The sequence below is a fragment of the Ambystoma mexicanum genome, chromosome 6p (assembly GCF_040938575.1).
Source record: "Ambystoma mexicanum isolate Mex_15411 chromosome 6p, UKY_AmexF1_1, whole genome shotgun sequence".
Classification (NCBI taxonomy): Eukaryota; Metazoa; Chordata; class Amphibia; order Caudata; family Ambystomatidae; genus Ambystoma; species Ambystoma mexicanum.
Window position 1 is genome coordinate 1016283203 of NC_090935.1, and position 16439 is coordinate 1016299641.

A 16439-nucleotide genomic window follows, 5' to 3' on the forward strand; every position below is an offset into this window, starting at 1 on the left:
TGTTTATTTTCTGTTCAGTGCCTCGGAGAAAACACTATATACATTTAGAAAAATACAATAATAAGTAGAGCATCATATTCTGTCTGTGCCTTACTCTTTTCTACTTCTCAGTCCCCAACTACCCTTCACCAAATGACTGCCAATTCGATGCTCCATACCCCTTTTATTTTTACAAGACAGCAGATCCGAAATGTATCACAGGGTTGCCATGCCTTCTGCATTTGAAGGCTGGTGTAGAGGTCATAGGAAAGAATACCGTTTTTCTGTGTGTAGTGGGACTACAATTATTGCCTAACTATTGGTTCCACGCCATGACTCTGGAGTTCTGATCCTCAGCTAAACTGCAGATTAACAAAGGCATGTGTCCAGGGTGCCCCTGGTCCCTGGTTAACTCGATATTCTTCACCCTCTGCGCCCAGATATGTGGGAGCATTGAGGGACTGTGAGGGGCAACAGTCTTTACAAGGGCATGCACACAGTGGTTTCACTGCTGCCGCTCCTGGCTGACCCTTATTCTCCACCTTATGCTCTGCTGTGGGGGTCACAATGTTTCTGTTGGAATACTTACTGGTTTGCTTGCTAGAGAGGCGAGATGCACTATAACGGCCCATGCTGGACACCAATATATATACACAGGCTAACCACTTCCACATTTGGCCACACTTTTATTTATCTCCTTTCCCTCTCTCTCATTTCCCCCTCAAAGCACCTACATGCTCTCTCCCTCACCAAATGTGTGTGATTTTCAACAAATGTGTGTTAGTTCACTCTCTCTCTTCTTGCTCTCTGTCCCTGTCTCTCTCTCTCTGTCTCCCTCTCTTTCTATCTCCCTCTCTCTGTAATCCTCCCCTCGCACTCTCTGTGGCCTCATTCATCTCATTTATCTCCCTCTTCAAACTCTGTTGCCATCCCTCTTCAATCTCTCTTTCTTTCCCGCGTCTATTTGCTCTTGAATCTGTAATTTCTATTTTTAAAAAACGTGTTATCTAACTATTGCTACTAGGTCAGGCCCCACGCTACTTAGAATCTAAGTATATTATCTAAAATACTCTGCAATCTAATTGTAGCGGTTTGGTTAGGCCCTGTGTGCCTTTTGACTCTAAGCGTAAGATCTAAACCTTGATTCCAAGGGTAACTTTGATCAGGCTCTGCACATCATTTGAATCCAGGTGCAATCTCCAGAACCTGAACACCTTAGAACCTAAGTGTACTCTCCAACACCTTCGCAAGCTAATCATTGCTGCATGGTTAGGCCCTGCGCATCTTCTGAATCTAAGTGCAATTTGAAGTACACGTGCAGTGTGGAATATAATGGTACTCTATAATAACCATGGCTACCTAACTGTTACTGCTTACGTAGCCCCAAGGCACCTGTGAATTTAAATGTAACCTTGCTAATTAATGGTTGTTGCTTGCTTAGGCCCTTTTCTACTTTGATATCTAGGTGTAACTGCCAGAACTGTGCACCTTTGAATGTAAGTGTCATTGCCCCCCCCCTGCTTGCTGACCTACCTGCCAAACATCTCCATGTCCTCCCCTCCCTCCCACCACCAACAGCAACACTCCTCAGCCAGCACCCTCAACTCCCTCCGTCCTAATAGCCTCTCAATCCCCCAAACCAACTGCCCTTCGACCCCTTATTTCCACCCCCTCCACATGACACTTCAGTCAGTCCCTTCCCCAGCCTCCACTCTCTATCACCAACTCAACCACCCAATCGGGGGACTTGTTTCCCAGCCTCACCCCTCCAGCCTGCTACTCAGCATTCACATCTCTCAGTGCAGCCCGTAAAGCCATGGCTATGACTCGCCCCTCAACAGCAACTACTGCCATAACCAACTCACCTATGGCACCTCCTCTTCAGCTCAGACACAGAATCCCCTCCAGACACAAGCCTTCTTCCCCTCTCTCCCCCTCACTCTCCTAGATCGCATCCCTTCCCACTTACCTACATCTCCACTCCCTCTCCCCTCAGCCCAACCCTGTCCATCCTCTCTTCCACTCTGATACCTCCACCTGGTGCCCCCTCTTGCTCACCCCCATTAAGCGGCAAGCCTCCCCGCTTCTCCCTCAAGCTATCACCCTCCCAGCCCACTCCTTTATTTGCCTTTCTCCCCCCTGTAGTCTCAATCTTGCCTCTGCCCCGTCGACCCAACTACCCACTCAGTCCACAGCCCCCCACAATCCCTCTCCTGCATTCTCATCAATTACAGAACTATCAGTAGAAACAAGCACTTGATATTGACCTTACCTCTGAGAAAACCCAGACGTTTTCCTTCATCACCGAAACCTGGTTCTCTGATGATTTCCTTCCTACTGTCCACAAATTCCCCCCACCCCGATTACTCCCTGATCATGCACAACAGATCCGGTAGAACAGGGGTTATAGTTATGCTCCACAAACCTCACCTAATACCCCTACACTCTGGGAAACAACCCTGCATTGACAACTGTGAATCCCTACTTGTCAAATTCCAAATCTCACCCTCTTGCACCCACGCTTTCCTCCTCCTTTACAGGCACACAGGCTACAATAGAACTTTCACAGACTCCCTTTCCGACTCTTTTGCCACCATTATGATCTCAAACCCCTCACCCACCCTTCTAGGAGATCTGAACATCTGCTGCGGCATCCGCTCATGCCCCATGACCTGTTACCGCATTGACAACTTAGAAGCACTCAAATTGTCTGAACTAATAATGGGGCCTACCCACATAGTAGGTCACACCCTGGATGCAGTGTTTATCTCCAGCTATCTAATCTCCCTCCCTCCACAGGCCCCCTAATCTGGATTGGTCACTCCACCCATCTATTTCTCTTTTCACCCCACCGTCCACCTTCACGCCCGCATCCTGCCTCCCACTTTCAGATCCCCCTTTGAAACAAGGTAACTTCTCCCTGGATTTGTCCAAAGCCCTCCTCTCTTCCCTTCCCTCACTCCCCCTACAAGGAGGACACCCTGCCCCTGAACACTTAGAACAATGCATTTCCGATGCCCGTGTGCTGCTCACTCCAACACGATCTATCTCCAAACGCAAAGGCTCAATCCCCAGGTTGTTCAACCCCTCCATCAAATCACTCAAAACCCTCAGCCACCACCTGGAACGCCAATGACGGGCAAACCCTTCTCCCTAGAACAAATACACCCTTGCAAGACAGACCAGGGACTGTAGGATGTAAACCAGGAAAGCCAAAAAAGCATTCTATAGTTCCTGGATCTCCAACGTCAACAACCCTTGTAAGGAACTCCACAAGATTATCTCAGAGTTCAAGTCCCCTCTCTGTGCAATTCCCCCTCTGACCGTCTCCCAAGCACTCTGTGATGCCCTGGTAGACCACTACTATAATATAACCATAGAAAGAAATCTTGCCATCCTTAACAAACCAGCAACCTTCCCCCATATTTTGCCTCCCCCTCCACAGCCCCGTCCCTGACACAAGTCCTGTTCTGCTCCTTCTCTGCAATCTCACAACCTGAATTGCTAAACCTCCTCTGATCTATATGACTTTCTTTAATATAGCTTCCTGTCTGTATTTATGTCCTCCACATATGTTATACATTTATGTATGTAAGCTGCACCCGTATGCCTCCAGGTCCTAAGGTGCATATTATAATTATAACAAGTAAAGTATTTTACTAAAAAAGCCCTCTTTTGACTCTCTTCTCCTCTCCAACTACTGCCTTATCTCCAACAATTGCTTCATTACTAAATTCCTGGATCGCACAGTTTACGCCCAGCTCAGTCTTTTCACACAATCCCACAGCCTATTAGACCCTGCTCAGTCAGGCTTCAGACCCTTACATGGAACCAAAGCTTCCCATGTATCAATCTAAAATGACCTGAAAAGAACATCTGATTCAGAAGGTTGTGCCACACTCATCATCCTGGAACTCTTGACAGCTTTGGACATGATCAACCACACCACTCTTATTTACAGTCTCTTCTCCCTAGGCATCAGGGACTCCATTCTAAGATGGATCTCCTCATTCCTCTCCGACCACTCCCAAACCATTTATCTCCCACCTTCCTCATCTGCCCCTACGGCTGGCCGCTTGTGCAGTCCCTCAAGGAGTTTCTCTCTCCCCTCTACTTTTCAACCTTTACCTATCCCAACTCGTCGACTCATCCGCTCCCACAACCTCTCCTGCTTCAACTATGCAGATAACACACAGATCATTCTCACGATCCCTAAATCCCTTTCTTCATCCCATTCAGATCTTGCATCCTGCCTCACAGACATAGACCGCTGATTGGCAAACAACTACCTCCTTCTCAACCCTGCCAAACTGAAATCCTAATCTGCGGTAAAACCGCTCTCCTTCCCAACCCACCCCTTGGCCGCCCTGCTTAGGAAACCCTCCTGCTGAATCATCCCCAGTCAAAAACCTGAGTTGCACCCTCATCTCTGAACTAACCCTAACTCGCCACATTAATACCTTGTTCAGATCCTGCCACTTCCACCTCTGCATGCTCAAGTGGCTCTTTCCTTATCTTGCATACCCTCATAGTATATCAGCAATCATGGCCATCATCCTAGCCCACCTAGACTACGCCATTTTGCTCTATCTTAGTGCCCCAGAAAGCTCCAACGGATTCAAAACTCCTTTAACATCTCCTATGCTCTCAGGGTGCTCCTCTGGCTGTCCAACAGCTGCCGCACCTATTTCAGAGCCATGCGCATTACACATCATGCCCTACACAAGAAAGACCCCAAAATTCCTCCAAAATAACCATACACGCTACCACCCGACCTGAATTCTAAGATCAGTTTTTGCTCATCTCCTGGTGTCCCCTATGTTCAATTATTCCAGTATACGAGGCTCCTCATTCCCGCTCCTAGCTCTCACCCTCTGAAACTCCCTTCTCCTCATCCGCCATCTCACAGAGGACCACCTCTCTTTCTGGAAGACCCTTAAAACCTGTTGTGTATCCCCTGCAAACTGAAACCCCGTGCCAACCTTCACACACATGCTCAGACAAACATCTGCCTTACCCCGTGACCCATTGCCTTTCCGTTTAGCTACCTCACCTCACCATTCTATCTGGCATCAGGGCCCCACTCTCTGCACCTTTGCCACACCTACCCCACTCAGTTACCACACTCCCAGCCTCCATCCGCTTCTGAGCACTGCCCCTAGCCTCCCACTTATATCCCCTGTTCTACTGCTTCCCCCACCTCACCAGAAGAGACAGGGCACGTTGCCCAGGGAACTCTTGGGGGAGTCTGGCATCCCCCAGCTGGAAGACCTTTGCCAGAGGTCTTAGTATCACACTTACATGGATTTGAGGATGTGCACTGGGTCACACACTAGAATGAACCCCCGAGGGCGGGCAATGGTGTTGCATCCATTTGGATTTGGGAGCGGGCCATGTCAACCTGTTGGATTGTCTGGGGGAGTGCAATGTATTATTCCCTAATGCTGTCTGTTGGGGGGCATTTCTCTGCATGTGAACTGCCTTGATGAAGGTAATGGATTGAATTTGGACGGATTGGGAGGGCAGTTTATCTCACCAAGAAGAACACTGAGGGGGCAAATAATGCACTTGGACATACTCTTGAATGTGAGAAATGTGCTGCACTTGGTTGGACTAGGGGCTGGACTCCGTGCTGCTTTTGGACTGTTTAGGGGTGGGCAATACGATTGCCCTTAATGCATCATGGGGTAGACTACCCCCCCTGAACCTAAACGGATTGATAGAGGTATTACATTGCAGTTGAATGGTCGAGAGAGAGTGGGCAGCATATTCACACTTAGATGAACATGGAGGATAGGCAACTTACTGCAAGAGGGTGAGACCGATTTCAATCACCACAGATAACGAGCACAAGAACGATTGTTACTGTATGTAGCAGTCAGCAACATCAACTGTCAGTCAGCTCACCCTAATATTGCTCAATTATGTCCTGGCAATGCTAGTCTAAGTTGACTACCATTGAGTAGAAAACGAAATTAATAGCTATTGTGTACAATTTAACAATCAGAAAGAGGCAACTTGCATTCTTTTGCCAAAAAAGTGTCAGAAGAGTGTTGCTCCAAACTGCCAGCTGCAGTTCACCTGCAGAGGTTAGCCCGTGTCCTCTTTTTAGAAACCCTTCACTTAATTCCTCATTTAATGGCTTCCCAGGTTTTCTAAGAAGAAAGGGGAAACAGGAAACAAAGGAATCTAATTATTTTCATGTTTTCTTTTGAATAAAGTAAATAGGCCTCCGCGCACCCAAAGCCAGTGTCTGTAGTACTCGTTACACTTCTTGAAAGCGGCGACTGAAAGGTGTGAAATGGTCTGACCTGGTTGCTTCTGAACTCATAAACGCCGACAAGTTCTGCTGTGCACAGTGTCGCGTGCAATGACACCGAATAGGAAAGAAGGCCTGATATAACCAGAAGCTATGTTCCAGTTGGAGGGGCGGAGGCAGCTTTTGGTGCCTGGGGAGGTGGATAATAGGGTGCCAGTGGGAGCCTGAGGGGTGCACTGGGCACCAGAGGGGAACCCGATGGAGGGGGGGGGAGTTGCACAGCTCCACCCCTCTGCCACTGTCCCCGTGCGTACTTCATAACATAATAACGGTAATCAACGTAGTTGCAACAAACAAGTATATCGGTGCTTGTAGACTGAGACACAAAGATATCATTTGAGAGTATTTAAGACTGCAGGTTGATAAGTGGCACCATTTAATCCGTATCATTTAGTCCTTCATTAATGCCATCCAGCATCTGATGCCGTATTTTGTAGTGCCTTCACATAATTGCCTCGTTTCCTGGATTAAGTGATGTTTTCAAAGTTAGAACCCCCTTCGCTTGCATGCTTCCATCTAATTGGCTGATCTGTGGGCTACCAGGTGCAGAATTCCCATTGCTTCACTCACCTCGTGATGGCTCCATTTCCTACCTGTTTCCTTTTTGGCAGTGTGCAAGACGACTTTAATGCCTCATCAATTGGCAATGCTACTAACTCTCTTTTGGTGCCTCTAACCGCCAACCAGACAATCTCCCTCATGCTCCTGAGTGCCTGATGAACCGGCATCTTCCCGTTGTGCCTCCAGAACCTAAGCTGTGAGGAAATCGACCATCCGCACAGGAAAAGTGTGCTCGCTGGGGATTTTTTGTTTGTTTTAATAACGAATGAATGCTGGGGCCATTCCTGTGCACATTTCCCACACTCACCGCACAGCAGAAAAATAATCATGTACTCTGGTAGGATACAGCTTACCAGTGCCACCCTCCCCTGTCATGTTTAGCTACAGCCGTGGGTACATCAAAAGCCTTTGGCCATGGGCAGCCTGATTAAAATTTCAAGGCACCATGGATTTGAATATCCCTTGTGAAACCTTTCTGGTGGCAACAAATACTGTAGAATGTTAATTGGCAGGCCTCAGGGAAGTCCTGGGTGCAGAGAGTGACAGTGAAGACCAAATGCAGACACCTCTTTGAAATGCAATGGGCCAACTTGGTAGTAACCCCCCTCCTTGTTATGAAAGGGCAGTGAATGTCCTGTCAGGAACCACTCCTTTCAGAGCAGAGAAATATGTGAATTGTAAGAGTTGAAAGTCTGCCTGCAACTCCCTACTTCAAAGGAGGCCCAGGTTGTGATAAAGCGCTGCATAGGGCTCAGTTAATTAGGGAGACACTTTGATGTACAGCAGACAGAAAGATGGGAGGGACTTAGAAGTATATGTTGTCATCCTTCACCTGTCTGTTGCCAAGTACCCTGGTTCTGACCTGAAGCATCACTGAAGATTGTCGGTGGGGACCCAGGATTGGTTCATTAAGGTGGGTTTAGCTTACATCAATCACTGGAGCCCATTTGGCTTTAAAAGAGGGCTGAAACTCTCACTGATCAGATAATCTGAAGACTTCACAAGGAGTAAGAAGAAGGACTCATTTGGACCCGAGATGAAAGTAGAGTCTACCTTACATCTTCCGCCAGTGAAGGAACGGCAGGAGTTCCTAGAGGAAAGCAAGATCCCTTCCCTAAACATCTCCCAGGGAACAGAGGGAGATACCGGACTCAGAGGACCCGTCCAGCAGCTCCAGAACAGGTACCCAGCCAACACACACCATGCCCTGCTAAGTTCTGACAGCAAGATTACTATGTGGGAAGTGCAGGAGAGTCTCTGGCAAAGGACAAGGCTGTTGCCTGCTAACACACTCCTGAGCTTTGGGCCATCCGCCTTGAAAGGACTCAAGCCCTGCGACAAAGCTAGGAGTGCCACACAAGCATCATCCAACGTCCATCTTTTTAAGGACAATTTACAGTCGAGTCCTCGAACCGCATCCAGCAGCACCGCTGACTGTTGTCACGCCGCAGTCACCAGAGCTGTCCGAGACGCCTCAACCAGCATTTCGGATCTACCAAACAACACTGAGACAGCGATTCCTGAACCGAGCCGCCGTGCTGGACTACCTGCAGACATCCATCCAGCCAGGCTTGCCAAACTGCCTGCTGCCTGGTACCTGCCGCTTTCTCCTGCCACTAACTCTGTCTGACGGGCTACGAAGCGCCCTGGAACCGCCTTGACTCTGTTGAGCACCAAGAACTTCTTCAGCACCAGGTACATTGAGTTTCTACCCCCAGGTCCTTCGCCGAAGGCCGCTAGAGACAGTTACGACCTTTTGCCCTTTTGGTGCTGAAACCAAATAATCTTGAACTATTAGACTGATTACTTTACCAACTACCCTCCTGTCAGTATCCAGAGTGCATCCCTTTCCTTTGTGAAACTGGCTGTCCTCTGTGTTCCTTTACAATTGGGGTTGTAATTGTACTGTGCTAGAACTGTCTGTTCTAGTAATAATAAAATAGATATTTTTATACAACCTTGACGACATAGTCTGCCGTTCCATCCATGTTACCAAAATTGGACAAGGAGGTCTTATAATTTACTTGTATTCCAAGCTGTTTGGATCCCTTCTGGTGTACTAGAGGTGTTCATCCCTGGACCACTGGTGCCCCGGAAGTTGATTTGTCACATACGCTGATGCTGCTTTATTTTTCTCTGTTTTGTAATTAAGGTGTTATAAATTCATCGCACTCTAGCCTTTAACCCAGTCTATTGGAATGAGAGCTTCCAGAAAAGCCCTCACTGGTGTTCTAGTAGGCTACATTATAACCCATGGAATGTCCTTTTTGCATTCTCATTGGTCAATCTGTGGGCTGCCAATACTGGCAGAACCCACAGATTGTTCAGAACGTCACATTCAAAGACTTCCAGCAGTGCAGAAAGCATCTTCAGCCGATTTCCTGTAAGATTGTTATACTGTCAACAGGCAATGCCTATTTACCCAGAGCCAACTTCTCACACAGATATCAAAATTATCAACGGGCCCCTGCCTGCCCATGCTAAATTAATACCAAAAGTGGAGTGAACATTATTACCCCGTAAAATGGTTATATATGCCTATAAAGACATTGCTTTCTCTTTTTTCCTTCACATCAAGGAGCGGCACAGGCTATAATAACTTTACAGACCCTACCCTGTTATGGGCTTGTTACCTTATTAAATATCCTGACTGCACTTGGGCCTTAACACAGCTGTCAAGGCCCACAGAACACAGTCGGGTCCTCAGTATGGGGTGTATAATGTTTAATTAGAGTATTTAAATATTGGCAGCTCCATTTCAGAAAATGCAGTGTCAGAAGGTCACACATGGCTAGTAAATTCTTGTGTGCAACATTCCAATGTGTCTCTTTTGTCTTTCCTTGTAGTAAACAAGACATCCTACCCTTGTATGGAGGAATGTTATAATAGAAACAATGGGCCTCAGTTACAATTGTGGTGGTCTGAAAATAAGGGTGCCGGTCGCACCGTACTGGCACCCTTTCCAGACCACCACAGTACAACTCTGCACACGGGGCCGCTGCGCCCATCAGATCTGACCTGCCAGGTGCAACGGCACACACCCACAGAGTTTTCACGGAAGCACTGGCACTGTTAAGAATGATGCCGGTCCTTCTGTCTCCCCTCTCCCATGGAGTACTATGGGCATCCATGAGAATGGGGAACAACATTTTCTGGTGCATGACTTCCCAATCCGTCGGGACTTGTAATGTCCCTGTGGCACCAGGAAGTCAGGCACTGATAAAGTAATATGAGTCCAGCTGCACCTCATCGGTAGCACCGGCAGGTTACTGCCGGACTCATAATGAGTCCCAATGTCTGCCTCCTTAGGCTATTCCCTGATAGAAAAGTCATTATCCCTCATTAAAGGCCCTTGCTTTGACTGGGTCTTTTAACTTTGTCCAGCAGACATTACTACCTAATAGTAGCCCCACCCAATGCAGCGTTACTGAATACATATTCTTTGTATTTTTGGCACCTGCAAAATGTTACACCGATTTCGTAGGCAAGAGTCACTCCTGATTATTGACTGGTGTTTGCCAAACCTAGTATTGGCAATACTTGATGTCAATCATCAGAGCTCTCTGGCTCCCCCATTCTATGCCTAAGCATGTGGTCGAATGTTTCCCTGTATTCTGGAACTTGTAGTTTTGTGTTTCCCATTTTAAATTCAGGACTACAAGATGCAAAGAAAAATAAAGAACTGGGCTCTGTGACTTATTCACACAATGGAACGTGGAAGCTTGAGAGGTCTTACATATTGCAGGGGCGCATTAGTAAAGCCAGCACATATCCTAGGGGCCAAGATTAAAACTACTGCATGCTTGGATGTCCACGTTCATGGTTTAATGTCAGACTAACTTTTATTTGGTATGGTATGTCAGGTCAAGTTGTGCTATGTCATATTAGCTATGAATTAGAGACTTCTGGGTGGGGCCTAGTGGCAATAAAGTAGAGTGAACACATTGTTTGACTAAGCGGTTTAGCCAACAGCTGGTTTCTAAAGAGCTAGGATTGCGTGGGCAAGGTTTTCAAGACCCATCAACAAACCCACAGGGTAATTCAAGAGTGTAGATGGAGAAACTGAGAACCTGCTTCCTTCACTCCTAGATTCTCCTAGACCTAGGTGAAGAACTACTTGCTGAATTCTCCTCTGACACTAGTAATAGGCCAGCTTTGGCATTGAACAGCCAAATTCTTCCAGTTGAGATAAAGTGGAGGAACTCTTCCCACATGTCCCAACAGTCAGGACTGCGGAGGCCAGTGCTGTTACCTGAAACCTTTATTCAGTGTGCCTGTATGCTTATTCGGGCAATATTTAGAGACTAAATAAAAGCGTTCATTAAGAAATAACATGATACTTGGTAGAAATGTGTTTCTTCTTAAGCAAACCTTTGCATTTTGCACTTTATTAGTCGTTTGACAGGCATCCAAGAAACATTTATGGGCATGATACTCCATTAAGGAAATGATATCCTTGGTCCAGGAGATGTGTGCTAACTGAGATTGGCAATGTGTGCACTAGTAAATGCTTGTTTGGGCCAATGATAGATCACCGTGGCATATATTGGCCTGCCATTAAACAATTTGCTTACATTGCATGTTCTCCCATTGTAAACATATGAACTGGTGTGGAAACAAATGATAAGCAAACCGAACAGAAAACATAACCAAGCATTTCTAATAAAACAAACATCTCATTTTCAGGCAGATATGTATATTGGTCATCATGGTGAGAAAATGCTGGAGAGCTTTTGTAAATGGCAACACAAAGAATTTGTCAAGAAAAATGATGTTCACTTTGAGATGTCAACAAGCCGGTTGGAAGATATGTCGGCGCCTGACGCAGCCATTCTCATAACAAGGCAAGTTCGCATTTAGCTCCTTTATCCTGACAATGATGTACACTGGATGCAAACGTGAAATCTACTGATATTATCATTTGGACCTACAGCCTTGTGCAGTAGTGGTGAAGAGGTCACAGACTCATGGGCAAAGTCTTGGTGACAAGTACTATTGTTTCTGACTGCTTGCCCTTTTGTGTTTGGCTACTGTTGTTCCATTGTATTTATGTATTGATGTGTTTGTTTTTATATTTATTGTGTATGTATGCATGTGTGTGTATTGTGGGGGAGTGCGCGTGTGTGTGTGTGTGTGAGGTGCCTCTTCCACTGAAAACAGCCTCAACAAGTGGGGTGAGATTGGGAAAGCACTGCTTGTATGAGTGAATCCCAGGAAACATCCGTGGATCTTCATCACCTTTTTGGCCACGGTACTGTGTGGATGGAGTGGGGTTTGATGACTTGGTACTGATGGACACCATGGCCATATCTAACTGGCCAGTGTAAAGTCAGAGCTAATGAGGAAGGTGAGGGTATGAGACTATGTCCAGGTAATTGGAGGGCAGTGAGAACTCATGGTGCCTTCTGGCCATTGCTCACACAGGTGAGCTAAGTCATCAGACCATTTCAGAACTTTGGGAAATCGCCTTTGGATTTTACATGGGCATTGGAAGTACTCCAGAGTGATGACTACTGAACGCTGAGTGATTTGCCCAAATCATTTTCAGGTGATTGGTTTCATATAAAGATGGATCTGTGAGGCTGCCATCACAAGTCTAGATTGTCATTAGGATTGGACCACCTTGAATACAAGTTCTTCAGAGCTTTACGGCCCTAACATATGGTCTTGTAATGCATTCTCTAAATGGTGTGGAGCCAGTGAAGTGTTTTAAGAACGGTGTTTGCTTTGTGGTGTGAGGGTTTGAAGTAAGGGTGCAATGGGATGAAAGTGTGTCCCAGCAAGCATAAACGCACAGTGGTAATCGGGCTTCTTCTGTGTTTTCACAGTAGGGAGAGATTTTCCCCTCCATTTTCTTCCATTTGCAGCATAGAGACAGGCCTGGCGAGAATGTTAGACAGTCTTTGCAACATAAGTGTAACTCAGAGGAATTTCTAATATATCGACTTCAAACGACTGATACAATAACACAATCATAACCTCCCTTTACCTCTATACCAATTCCCTTTCACCAATGGAAAATCAAATTCCATCAATTGACACTCTGTGAAAACCTATTTACAACATACAGCTCAAAGGGAACGCAGTGATTGCCTTTGCCATAATCTTAGACTCGAGCCCCACATGAGGTTTTCCTCTGGCACACTCCCTCTTTTCCACTCCACTTGCAAATGTATCGTATTTCCTCAACGTGGACTAGACCCATTTTTCTTAATGGTAGAACAACTGGTTAGGGGTTCCCAGTATTCCCAAATAGTACAATTCTTTACTCTGCTTGATTAACTATATTACATGAATGAAACTGGTAAATGGCAGTACCTTGGCATTGATGCGGTTTCGACGGGCTGCCACCTTTCAGTTGTTTAAGATTTATTTTAGTTGGTGACGTATCCGCTGCATTCCGGAAGAAGAAGAATCGCTGTTGGGAAAGAATTGCTGGGGAAGAAGGTATCAATAGCCGTACCTTCCTATTGACCACTCAATCACAATGCCCATGTAATAGTTTCCCAGAACGTTTGGTAGGGCGTCTCTTGCCCTCTAGCTAACCTTTGATGTTATTAGGCTTTTGCTGGATCTGCGTTCAATGAACAACAATCCAGCCCATTGAATTAGCCAACACAAACTACTCTGTGAACAATCAATGCAATAAAGCGCGTCAGTGTGCATTATGTGTTTCATTAAACAGAGTGGGTCAGTCTGATGCGTAGGTCAAAGGGGAGCTGCAGCCGGGCACTCGGAAATAAAGTAATGGGGGCTAATAGGAGGTGATGAGGGTCTGGTGACAGGGGGCAGGAGCAGTGCAGGAAAAGTTCAACAGCCAAGACACGCGGGATCTATATGACACAAAGAGCCACAGTGAAAGGCAAAAGCATTGTGGGTGATATTGGCGGCAGAGGTAAGATGGAAGGGGAGCGAGAGGTAACAGGAGGTGGGTGGTGGGCGTGTGGCAACTTAGGCAGAGGTTTATGGGTCTGGAGTCTGCCATTAAGTAGTGGCATATGGGAAGAGAGGCATGATTGCAAGAAATGAGGGGTGGCAGGTGGGGGTGGAAGAGGAATGGGGTATTGGGGTAGTGGCCCTCATTAAGAAGGAATGATGAAAGAAATAAGTGGTAGCAGGGGAGTGAGCCAGATCTTGAAATCTAATTCTGTGTCTAGGGGGCACCAGAGAGAGTGTTATTGGGTGAGATCTGGCCAGGGGGTAACATCAGAAAGATGCAGATCAGGGAAAGCTCATAGATCTACTTGATGATGTCAAGATACTACTTTTGATGCTGCCCGGAAGACACATGTATACTACCTTCTACTTTCCACTTTCCCTGCAGGTGCCCTTGTTACCCATTCACATTCTGCACATAAGCTTTTACACAATATCATGCTGCTTATACATGTCTATTGTCAACACTTGCCATTGTTTTTGTTACTCTATGAAGCACACGAGCACATTGGTCTAACAGAGCAAAAATAGAATCTGTAACAATAGGCTAAAATACGTTTTTGAAACATATTGTGACATTGAGTAGTATCAGATTTATTTGTTTTAATGCTAAAAGTAGTAGTAATTCTTGAAATAACCGTGGCGTTAACAGATTCTCAATGGAATCACTACAATATTTGCTCCCTTATTAGTATCGTAGCATAATGTAACTTGAAACAAAATACATATAGAAATGACTCTTAACAGCTGGCGTTAGGGTGGTTGCAAATATCCTAGTCCTGGGCGAACCTCCTGAAAACAGCTTACTGGGTCACATCAAAACTCTTTCTGAAATTCATGTAGTTTTGAGAGGGTTTCCAGACTGCCATCAAATCTCCACCTATCTCCATGTGACACTCAAACCTCTAGAGTAGTTTGAGGCACCTGGAGGGATTCAAGATTGTTAGTGGTACAACATGGGACATTCATGGAACTTTATATATCAAAATACTACTGTAAGATAGCTCAGTGTGTTAACTGACCTCCTAAAACATCTGTGTGAAGCCTCTAGATCACAGGTCACATTCTTTGTGGACGGAAAATCCCTTGAGACCAGGGCAGTTAGAAGTCCAGTTTCTACCAGTCTCACTTCAACATTTGTTGATGGTAATTGCTCGAGCCCCTGTGGCTGTACCTGTTTGTGATTGGGACCCAATTAGTTTCCAAGCTTCTTAAGTACCCTATCTTTGGAATGTGGCCTGTGACACTATCTGGTTTTGCAAGCGGAGAGGTTGCTGCAACCTTGTTGCTGCCTAAATTTAAGTAAAACTTGATTAGCCTCTCTTCTGTGGAAACATAAAAATGTGCTCAGGTCATCTACAACACATCCGTGCCAAGTTTACCAGTTCCAAGCATGACATCTCGAGCCAGTCCTCGTTTTTGCTTCCAATTGCATGCTGGAACTTGTAGTTTTGATTTTCCCATTGCAAGGGTGGTCCTACATGTCCCAGTATGTAGTGTGGGAAAAAAAACAACAGGACTGGTGCAAAGATTCTGCATGGAACAGGATAATCAGGTTGCTATGTGTGGCCCTGGTCAGCGAAGTTCCAGACAGGCCCCAGCTAGGTCTCCTTCACCCCTGGAGGAAAAAGCTCTATCACACCCTGGCCAGAGCTCCAGGATTGCCAGGGGTGCTGTCCCCAACCTTTGGTGCCTGTTTCATTCATGGGCAAACTATCCTCTTTGCACGTGGTGGTCCAGGGGCGGACTGGCGTGGTCCCTTTCCCTGGATGGAGGGAAAAGCTCTATCACACCATGGAGAGAGGTCCAGGATGGGTCTGGTGCTGCCCCATCACTTGGGCACCTACCTCAAACATAGGTCGACCTTCCCCCTCCCCAGCGTCAGTCCTGCAGTACCCTGGTGGGGTCCCCATCCCTCCCTGGATGGAGAAGCTCTAACATGCCCTGGCCAGAGGTCAAGAACTGCAAGGGGTACTGACCCCATCGCTTGGGTGCCTGCCTTGCATAAGGGTCAACTGTTCCTCTGCCCAGTTATGGTCCTGGGGTGTCCCAGCAGGGACCCTGTCGCTCCCTAAAGGAAATGCTCAATTGCATCCTGGCCAGAGCTCCAGGTTGGCTGGGGATGCTGCCCCCTCCCTTGGGTGCCTGCCTTGCCCATGGGTCGACTGTGCCCCTGCCTAGTGGCAGACCTGGGTTACACCAGCAGGGTCCTCATTCCTCCCTGGAGGGAATAGCTCTTATGCTCCCTGGTCAGAGCTCCAGGATGGCCAGGGGTGCTGCCCCCACCCTTGTGTGCCTGTTTTTCACATGGGCCGACCATCCTACTGCCCAGTGGTGGTCCTGGGGCGACCTGGCAGGGTCCCTGTCCCTCCATGGAGGTAAAAGCTCTATCACACCATGGCCAGAGCTCCAAGATGGATGTGGTGCTGCCCCCTCGCTTTGGCCCCTGCCTCAAACATGGGTTGACCTTCCCCCTTCCCAGTGACAGTCCTGGGGTACCCTGGTGGGGTCCCCATCCCTCCCTGGATGGAGAAGCTCTAATATGCCCTGGCCAGAGGTCAAGGACTGCAAGGGGTACTGACCCCATCTCTTGGGTGCCTCCTTGCATAAGGGTCAACTGTCCCTCTGCCCAGTGGTGGTACCG

General features: G+C 47.0%; 1 protein-coding gene across 1 annotated transcript in view; it reads left to right on the forward strand.

Annotated features, from left to right (window-relative positions):
- The window catches only part of ADAMTS19 (ADAM metallopeptidase with thrombospondin type 1 motif 19), a 2156963-nt gene that overhangs the window by 498752 nt on the left and 1641772 nt on the right, over positions 1-16439 (forward strand). Inside the window, exon 6 of the mRNA XM_069625625.1 lies at positions 11546-11707. Within this exon, the coding sequence (XP_069481726.1) occupies positions 11546-11707 (162 nt within the window). The remainder of the gene's footprint in view (positions 1-11545; positions 11708-16439) is intronic.